This window comes from Triticum dicoccoides, chromosome 1B (genome assembly GCF_002162155.2).
Source record: "Triticum dicoccoides isolate Atlit2015 ecotype Zavitan chromosome 1B, WEW_v2.0, whole genome shotgun sequence".
Taxonomy (NCBI): Eukaryota; Viridiplantae; Streptophyta; class Magnoliopsida; order Poales; family Poaceae; genus Triticum; species Triticum dicoccoides.
The window spans coordinates 556,883,017-556,893,005 of NC_041381.1; the positions used below are offsets into that span (position 1 = coordinate 556,883,017).

At 44.0% G+C, this 9,989-nt stretch overlaps 1 protein-coding gene across 1 annotated transcript; it reads left to right on the forward strand.

Moving 5' to 3' along the window:
- Window positions 1-669: 669 nt before the first annotated feature.
- LOC119348714 lies at window positions 670-4,780 on the forward strand. The gene is made up of 8 exons (XM_037616688.1): window positions 670-1,035; window positions 2,103-2,247; window positions 2,319-2,469; window positions 2,550-2,675; window positions 2,787-2,867; window positions 3,241-3,433; window positions 3,518-3,788; window positions 4,119-4,780. The coding sequence occupies exons 1-8, from the start codon at window positions 844-846 to the stop codon at window positions 4,325-4,327; spliced, it is 1,368 nt and encodes a 455-aa protein (XP_037472585.1). The 5' UTR covers window positions 670-843; the 3' UTR covers window positions 4,328-4,780.
- The last annotated feature ends 5,209 nt before the right edge of the window (window positions 4,781-9,989 follow it).

Here is a 9,989-nt window from a genome sequence, read left to right on the forward strand (position 1 = left end):
ACAGGCAACAAGGTGCGCGGGAAGCAAAGCGCGCGAAACAGGAACAAGCCGCCAAACTGGAAAATGCACCTGGCAGAATTCAAACCGCGCGCGGCCCCTCACCCCCGCGCGCATCCGCTCGCGCGCCGTGAAGCGAAATCCTATGAGATTTAAAAACCTGGCACAAGGACTGCAAGTCGCAAACTGGGAAACCAAACGCCCATGTACGCCTTTCGCTGGTGGCAGAAACCAAATTTCAAGCCTGGGCGCTCCATTTCAAATTTCGAACTCGGAAGCCAACCAAACCAAACCATTCCAAAAAGAGGCAGACCCCACACAGTCCACACCAGCCGCTCTATTACTTTCCATTTCGAAATCTACCAGCCGCTCCCAGCTCACCACGTGACATAAACAACTTCCTTCCCAGACCCCCGGTCCTTACAGACCTGGTACATGTTTCACTGACAGGTGGGCGAGGACACCACACTGGCCCACCTGTCGGTGGGACTCCAGGTGGGAAGGGCGGGTCCTGTGCGTTCGGACACGACCCCGAAAAATTTCAAACCAGCGGTAACCCACCGTTTCGATCCCGCCCGCGCACCGCCCCGGTCTCTCTGGCGCGTGGGGCCCGCGCGTCAGGCCTTCACCCCGGGCAGCCTCATCTTTTAACGCCCGTCTAATTCTCTCCGACCGTCTCATTCTCTCTCCCCCTCCCCTCCCTCGTGTGCCACCCCAAATCTCCGAGCCGAGCTCCCAAACCCTAGCCTCCGGCGCCGGCGATGGCCCTCGTCGCGTCGGCGTGAGACGGGATCTGTTGCGCGCGGCGGCGGGGAGTTGCGGCGGGAGGGAGTCGGGCTGGCGGGGATGGAGGCGAGGCGGATCTCGGCCACCCCACGGCCGTGCAACGGCCGGCGCGTGGTGGCGAGGAAGAGGCCGAGGCAGGAGGCGGTCATCAGCAGCGTCAGGAAGCTGCAGCGCCGGGAGATCAGCTCCCGCCGGGAACGCTCCTTCGCCATGAACTCCGCGAAGGAGCGCTTCCGCAACATACAGCTGCAGGTTCGCTTTCCCTGCTCGCCCCCCGGTCCCGTGTCCAACTTTCTTTAACCTTTCGTTCGCGTGCATCTGCGGAGAGGTTATGTTTGCTTCGTGTGGGGGAATCGCGTCCCTCGGATGTTCTGGACCTCACAATTATAGCCGGGACTAAAGTAGCCGATTCGTGGACGGGGTGTGGGGGTTAGGGTTTGGTAGGCAGGGAAAAGTGAGATCTTGTTAGGTTTCGGTGAACTGTCGGTGGTATTTGGGATCCTAGTGTGCTGGTGAAGGCTTCGCCACGCTTCATTTGCTTGATGTAATGGAGAGTTTGTGCATAGGCGCTTAAACAGTAATGAGGATTTGTGGTAGTCGCCGGTCTGTAGTCCAATTTCTTGTTCTTTTTGATGAGGATCCGGTCTGTAGTCCAGTTGAGCAGATGTGTGCCAGATGGGCTGTCCTGTGCATCTTGCACCATTCTGTCTGGCCTGTCCTGCAACTTCTGATGAAATTTTAGGCATTGTTGATGGATATGTAATCATATTAGTATTTACTTCCTTTCTCATGAATGTGCAAGACCCATGATATTTGTATTCCTGTCAATTTGTGAATTGCTGCAATCAGCAAAGAAGATGACAGTTGTTACTTATCTGTCGCATATGGCCTTTGAGTTAAGCTGTTTGTTCATTTTATTTAATCATTGTTTGATTCCAAGTTGGGGCTATGAATGCTGGGAATCAGTTGCCTGTCTATTAGTACATGAGTGTTGCTGATGGGTGTATTTGTCCTGGACTTCTGGTTATTCACTGCTTTGGTCACATTACAGTGCTCAGATAACCGATCTATTGCTGTTCTTCCTGCACTGAACAAAGGGCATGAGGGCACCTTGTTTTCAACAAAACCAAGACATCAGAACTTGGGGTGCTCCACAACCTACTTTGTGGCCAGAAGTCACACCTATTAGAACTGTTAACCTTGGGAGTTTTTTTCTCATATCCCTTGTCTGCTGAAATAATTGGTTTTACTCCCCTCCTGTTTTTTTAGTATCATTGTTTGTTCTTGCCTCTAACAGTGCCCATTTGCTATCATTTTAGGAGGAGTTTGACACTCATGATCCTAAGGAGAACAATGCGCTACTACCTTACATTAGGAAGAGGTCAAAAATTATTGAGATAGTTGCAGCACGTGATATAGTTTTTGCTTTATCACAATCAGGAGTATGTGCTGCTTTTAGTAGAGGTATGCTTGTTTTCTTGCCGTGCGCCCATGCTTCATATGGTGATACTGAGATGCTCTTCTTATATTTCCAGTGACAAATAAGAGAATATGCTTTCTAAATGGGAGTCCAGATGAAGTTGTTCGTAGTTTATTCTACAACAAGAACAATGATTCCCTCATTACTGTGTCAGTATATGGTTCTGAAAATTTTAGTGCCTTGCGATGCAAGACAACTCGAATAGAGTAAGCTATCAGTCCTTGTCTTTCAACAGTGAATATCTGTTTCTTTCATCTTGATTAAGACCCCTTTCAACTGTTTCAAGGTATATACGTCGTGGAACACCAGATGCTGGTTTCCCTCTTTTTGAGACAGAGTCCTTGAAATGGCCTGGATTCGTTGAGTTTGACGATGTCAATGGAAAGGTTTTAACTTATTCTGCTCAAGACAGGTACTTTAACTTATGTAATGACTTGTTTTTGAAAATGGATGAATTTTAACTTCTGCAATGGTGGTATGCACTTTCTGGAACTGTGCTGATTGTATCTCATTCTGCAAACAGCACTTACAAGGTTTTCGACTTGAAAAACTACACCCTACTGTATTCCATATCTGACAAGAATGTTCAAGAAATAAAGATCAGGTAACTGTATTCTCACTTCTCCTTGTCACTTTGCTGTTCAACAAATTCTTCTGTTATCGTTGGAATGCCTCTTCTCTTACTTGCAACAAAAAGGGCAGCCCCAGTGCATGTAGCTCCTGCTTGCGCAGGGTCTGGGGAAGGGTCAACAAAACTGAGAAAAATGTTCGTTTCAATAGGCAAAACTGATTAAAGCTAGAAATTATTCATCCAATGCACATACAAAGGGCAGCAGTAATCTTATATCGCTGGTGTTGTCAATTTGTTGTGCATCCTAGTTGAACCTGATTTATGTACTTCAAGCTTAAAATGATCGATTTGTTTCAGTAGGAATGCATGTTTATATATTTGTCTAATACCTGTTAACTTGTGACAGTCCTGGTATAATGCTTTTGATTTATACAAGAACAAGCAGCTCCATTCCTCTGAAGATTCTTAATATTGAGGATGGCACAGTTTTGAAATTCTTCAACCACCTCCTCCATCGAAATAAGAAGGTGGATTTCATTGAACAGTTTAATGAAAAGCTCTTGGTCAAGCAGGATGGAGAGAATCTTCAAATACTTGATGTAAGTATTTTCCTTGAGTGCTTAGGGAAATCAATAAAAAATGACTGTTGTTTCTTGCTTATTCTTTATCTCATTTTGTTGCAGGTACGGAACTTCCAGTTGACTGAAGTGAGCAGTACTGAGTTCATGACTCCATCTGCCTTTATCTTTCTGTATGAACTCCAGTTGTTTTTGACATTCCGGAATCGATCTGTAGCAGTTTGGAATTTCCGAGGTGAACTAGTAACATCATTTGAGGATCACCTGCTGTGGCACCCTGACTGCAATACCAATAACATATACATAACCAGTGATCAAGATCTTATTATTTCTTACTGCAAGGCTGATTCCACTGATTCATCTTCAGAAGAAAATGGTAAGATTTGGTTTCCTTTGCTGTTTGTTGTAGGCTAAATTGTGTAATTGTTATACATTTGGATCACTGTGTGTTGCGTCTTGCTAGTTATCATTGTTTTGGTTTCCTTTGACATTCTTTGGTTCTGCATTCATGCTCCATACACTTCTGGCATTGAGCAAATTTAATTAAACATGCTGTTGCATCATATCATACTTGGCCCTCCTTTAATGAATGGTACCCGTGGCCAGTTAGGCATCCATAGTGACATCTTTCCACCAGTCAGCAGATAACGGGACTTACCTTATGGTCGTGGATAACATGACTCATCTCATGTTTGCTCATGTGCAGCTGGCTCTATAAACATCAGCAACATACTGACAGGGAAATGCTTGGCTAAAATAAAGGCTGGCAATTTCAACGAGCAAAAGAAGACATGGAAGTTCCAGAATACAATCACTGAGGCTCTTGAGGACATCACAGCTCTGTACTACGATGAAGAGCGTGATGAGATCTACACTGGCAACCGCCATGGCCTTGTTCATGTGTGGGCGAACTGAGAGCAGAGAAAGCAAATTTCAGGGACAAACAAGGTGTTCGTTTGCAGGCGGACCAATTTAACAACCAAGCCTCAGGTGGTGCTGGCCGCGAAGAGGTCTTGGGTCTCCAGCCGTTAGCAATTTGTTGGTGTGGATTATTGTGGTGTCGAGCTGCTCTTTACCGACAGAAGATTTGTTGTAGAGTTAGTGCTTGTCATGTGCTTTACCATAGCCTGTAGTAGCCTTGGAGATGTCTTGAGGCGAGCTCTTAAACTGTACCTCATGTAATGTGCCTTCCTGGTAGTTAACTCTGCTACCTGAAATAGTGATACCTCATTCTGTCTGTCATGTGTCTGGTTGTTGTTGAGTTTGGGATCTTGTAAACATAAACAATTGGAATATGTGGCATAGAAAACGCCTTCTACTCTGAAGAGAGATGGTTGACGGCAAAAACAACATTTCTTTTGAGGAACACATGGTTACTTTATTGCTCAATGATAAGGGATACAATTGTAGCATCTGATGGTTGTAGCGACCATGGTCTAGAGATAACACAGTCTTTGCAAAATTATGCGCCTCATGATTTGATGTTCTTCCCTCATGTATGAGACAAACTGAAACAAAAGCTTGTGCATGCTGTTTGATCTCCAGCAAAACTGAGCTGTATGTAACATGCTTCCTTCGTTGATAGTTGACGGCAAAAAAACACTTAAGAAGTGCCAAGACCATGCGGTGTAGGTGCCAGATGTCCAGGCCTGAATGTGGGAGCCTTTTAAGACAAATTTTGGCATATTTGTCTCACGATTGCCTGTTTGAAAATTTCTCTGACCACTAGCTTCATCTCACTTTTGTGTTTTATGTTTTCTATTTCAACAACCGTAGACGAGTAGATTTACATCTAATATTCTTTGACCACTAGCTTCATCTCACTTTTATGTTTTATGTTTTCTGTTTCAACAATCGTAGACGAGTAGATTTACATCTTCCTATTAGACTGTACAAATGCTACCTAGCTTTGCATGTGGTTTGTTTTATTCACTCCTTACTCTCGTTTACCTGGTCCCTTCTAATCTATACAACCGTGCTTTCGAGACAAATGTGGTGATCATCCTGGCCGTGCTCTTCCTCGTGCTGCTTGCTTCCTCTCAACTAGGAAGGTGTTGGGCCCCAAGTGCAAGGGTTTCTAGCAAGCATTTCCCCCCTCAAAGTGGATGACCTTAAGTTTTATCGAACTAGTAGGAGTTTGTCATGCAACCAATTATAAATATATGCACACAAAAAATACAAAACAGCCTTAGCCCCCAATGAAACTAGTAAGATTGCCCTTCTTATTAGCCTTGCTATTTACAAGGATTAAACACGAGTATGTATGGAAGATTGTATTTGCAAAGAAAAGAAATAAAAGCAAATAATTGTAAAGAACGTTTGATCGAGGTTAAAAGCAATGGAAGAAGAACGGATTGGCATCCATAGGTTCACTAGTGGATTTTCTCCAAAAGAAATAGCAAGGTGTGATGAATAAATTACAGCTGCATATCGATTAAATCGCAATTTTTGTGAGTATGAGTATATATGGCGCAATTGCCTATGAACATCACATCCAAACATCTATATACCATTATCCAATTGCATCTATAGCTAATTCTTCACCCAAGATCGCTATCCAGCATGCATTTCAAAGTATTAAGTAAAGAAATAGAGTATTGCATGAAGTAGATGGTATATTGTCTTGACCCTGCGTTCAAAGGACAACTACACAATCATCTTTTTATCCCTAGTGGTAACAATACAATACAAGCCTTCTCCACTTTCTGTCACTACGGTAGATTATTTGCAAGATTGAACCCAACTAACATACACAACTCCCTCTTGGAGATCATCCATCAAACTTGGCCAAAGAAAGACAAATACACCAGAGAGCATATACGTATAAGAATTGCGCAACAAATAGACCAAATTTATCTCAAAGAATTCATGGATAGTTCTGATCGTAAAGTGACAATTTATCACACCACAACAAATACACCAACAGATTACATCAGATGTATCACAATCATGTAGGGAAGATCATGTGATCTTTGTAATGAGAAGCAAGGTAAAGAAAAACATCTAGGCACTAAGTTGATACCTTAGTCCATAAAAATGTTAAAAGATGGTGCCAAAACTTTACCAAAGTGATATAAACATAACATGGAACAATAAAAAATTACAGATACTTTTGAGACATATAGCATCCCCAAGCATAATCCCTACTCGTCCTCGAGAAGGTAGATGACAACAATATATTTTTTGATTGTAAATGCTACTAACATGAATCATGATCAATCTAATGTAATGTAGGTACTATTTTAAAGAATAGCGATGCAATGCAATCATCTATAGTTGATAAAAAGCAAGTAGAATCAAAAAGTCCAAGTAAGATACCTCTTGCTTTCATATCAAGTTCACCAATGCCTTTAGGTTTAGAGAGTGTCGTATCATGAAAGCATAATATGCAAGTCTTCCTTGTATCAAAAACAATTTTGTCATAAACCGGCTAGAGTGTCGTTCAAGCACATCAACTACATAACCTCCTATTTCAACCAATCAACACTTATGCAATACTTGAGTGCGAGACTTGATCTTTGCACTTAAGTGGAAAACGGAGAATAATGATGGAGATTTATAAGAAGTAAAAAAGTGAAAGACAGTCTTGCATCAACGTGACTGATCATTAGGCAATGGGGAGTATGTCAATTTTAATACAAGGAGTACGGACTGTCATGCAACAGATGCACTAGAGCTATGAATATATGAAACTTGTCCAAATGAATTAATGGAGTCTGCATCCAGCTTTGCTTGTTCATGAATGAAAGGGCTAGTTATCAACTAGAGGGGGGGGGGGCGGTGAATAGGCGATTTTTATGAAAGTCTTCAAAACATGGGAGTTTCAAAGACAAACAATAGAAATGACACTATTCGTATGCAGCGGAAGGTAGACTACAACAGACAAGCCATAGTCAAGTATTCAATGAAGTGAAAGCACAATGACTATTAGCAGCTAGGTAGTAAAGATCAGGATGGAAGATAGTATGAAGCCAATCAGGACAAGAGTCACACAGTGAAGTCAAACAGATAATGCAAGCAGACAATGACTTCACGAAGACAAACTATAAGTAAAGAGAAGCGAGAGATAGAACCAGTAGCTTCAGGAGGACAGGGGTTTGTTCGACCAGTTCCAGTTGCTGTGACAACTGTACGTCTAGTTAGGGAGGCTGAGATTTAACTCAGAAGACCGTGTCTTCATCTTATTCCCCTTGAGCTAAGGACTCTCAGTCCCCGCCCAATCACTCTGGTAAGTCTTCAAGGTAGACTCCCAAACCTTCACAGACTTCGTTCACCGGCAATCCACAATGACTTTTGGATGCTCAGAACGTGACGCCTAACCGGCTGGAGGATTCACAGTCCTCAAGTGAAATAAGTCTTCAGATCACGCGGACAGAAAGACTTCAGTGATGCCAAACACTCTTTGGGCTCTGGGTGGTTTGGGCTTTGTCCTTGCAAGGATTCTCTCCCAAAAGCTTCGGAGGTGGGTTGCTTTCAAACGATAAAAGCCGTGTACTAACTCTGAGCAGCCACCAATTTATGGTGTAGGGGGTGGGCTATTTATAGCCACTGGGCAACCCGACCTGATTTGTCCTAAATGACCCTGGGTCACTAAGGAACTGACACATGTCTCAACGGTCAGATTTCAAACACACGCGACAGCTTGACTTGGGATACAAGTAAAGCTGACTCATTCGACTCTGGATAAGATTTGCTCTCATTGTCTTCGCTCAAAGACATAGGATTTGGTTGAGCATCACTTCAGTCACTTTGACTTTGTTCACTTGGACCCCACTTAACAGTACGGTGGTTCCTATGACTCAACAAAGAAGAAAAGGAAACAACGACACTACCAAGTCTTCGTGCTCCATAGTCTTCATGCAATGTCTTCCCATGTCATAGTCTTCCATGTGAATAGCTTCACAGATCACCATTGTCTTCAATGTCTTCACACATTTTTAGGGGTAATCTCCGGTAGGTAAACCGAATCAATGAGGGACTACTACCTGTGTTATCCTGCAATTCTCACAAACACATTAGTCCCTCAACCAGGTTTGTCGTCAGTACTCCAAAACCAACTAGGGGTGGCACTAGACGCACTTACAATCTCCCCCTTTTTGGTGATTGATGACAAACTTGTTGAATTTTTCAACGGGGATAAAAGTATGTGAAATTGTAAAGGATTAAGATATTGTCTTCATAGATGGAAACACATGTTGGGGAACATAGTAATTTCAAAAAAATTTCCTACGCACACACAGGATCCTGGTGATGTATAGCAACGAGAGGCGAGAGGGTGTCCACATACCCTTGTAGACCGAAAGCGGAAGCGTTAGCACAATGCGGTTGATGTAGTCATACGTCTTCAAGATCCGACCTGTCCAAGTACCGAACGCACGACACCTCCGAGTTCAGCACACGTTCAACTCGATGACGTCCCTCGAACTCCGATCCAGCCGAGCTTTGAGGGAGAGTTCCGTCAGCATGACGGCGTGGTGACGACGATGATGTTCTATCGACGCAGTGCTTCGTCTAAGCACCGCTACGATATTATCGAGGTGGATTATGGTGGAGGGGGGCACCGCACACGGCTAAGAGATCCAAGGGATCAATTGTTGTGTCTCCATGGGATGCCCCCTCCCCCGTATATAAAAGAGTAGAGGAGGAGAGGGCCGGCCCTCTCTTGGGCGCGCCATAGGGGAGTCCTACTCCCATCGGGAGTAGGATTCCCCCCTTCCAAGTTGGAGTGGGAGAAAGGAAAGGGAGAAGGAGAAGGAAGGAAGGGGGCGCCCCCCTCCCTAGTCCAATTTGGACCAGTCCATGGGGAGGGGTGCGACCACCCTTTGAGTCCTTTCTCTCCTTTCCCGTATGGCCCATTAAGGCCCACTACGAATTCCCGTAGCACTCCGGTACTCCAAAAAATACATGAATCACTCGGAACCTTTCCGAAGTCCGAATATAGTCGTCCAATATATCGATCTTTACGTCTCGACCATTTCGAGACTCCTCGTCATGTCCCCGATCTCATCTGGGACTCTGAACTACCTTCGGTACATCAAAACACATAAACTCATAATATAACTGTCATCGAACTTTAAGCGTGCGGACCCTACGGGTTCGAGAACTATGTAGACATGACCGAGACACGTCTCCGGTCAATAACCAATAGCGGAACCTGGATGCTCATATTGGCTCCCACATATTCTACGAAGATCTTTATCGGTCAAAACCGCATAACAACATACGTTGTTCCCTTTGTCATCGGTATGTTACTTGCCCGAGATTCGATCGTCGGTATCTCAATACCTAGTTCAATCTCATTACCCACAAGTCTCTTTACTCATTCCGTAATACATCATCCTGCAACTAACTCATTAGTTGCAATGCTTGCAAGGCTTATATTGATGTGCATTACCGAGTGGGCCCAGAGATACCTCTCCGACAACCGGAGTGACAAATCCTAATATCGAAATACGCCAACCCAACAAGTACCTTTGGAGACACCTGTAGAGCACCTTTATAATCACCCAGTTACGTTGTGATGTTTGGTAGCACACAAAGTGTTCCTCCGGTAAACGGGAGTTGCATAATCTCATAG

Coding starts and splice junctions, on each gene's coding strand:
- LOC119348714 (XM_037616688.1), top strand. CDS start 844: ATGGAGGCGAGGCGGATCTCGGCCACCCCACGGCCGTGCAACGGCCGG. Junction 1,036..2,102: donor TCCGCAACATACAGCTGCAG/GTTCGCTTTCCC, acceptor CTATCATTTTAG/GAGGAGTTTGACACTCATGA. Junction 3,434..3,517: donor AGAATCTTCAAATACTTGAT/GTAAGTATTTTC, acceptor ATTTTGTTGCAG/GTACGGAACTTCCAGTTGAC.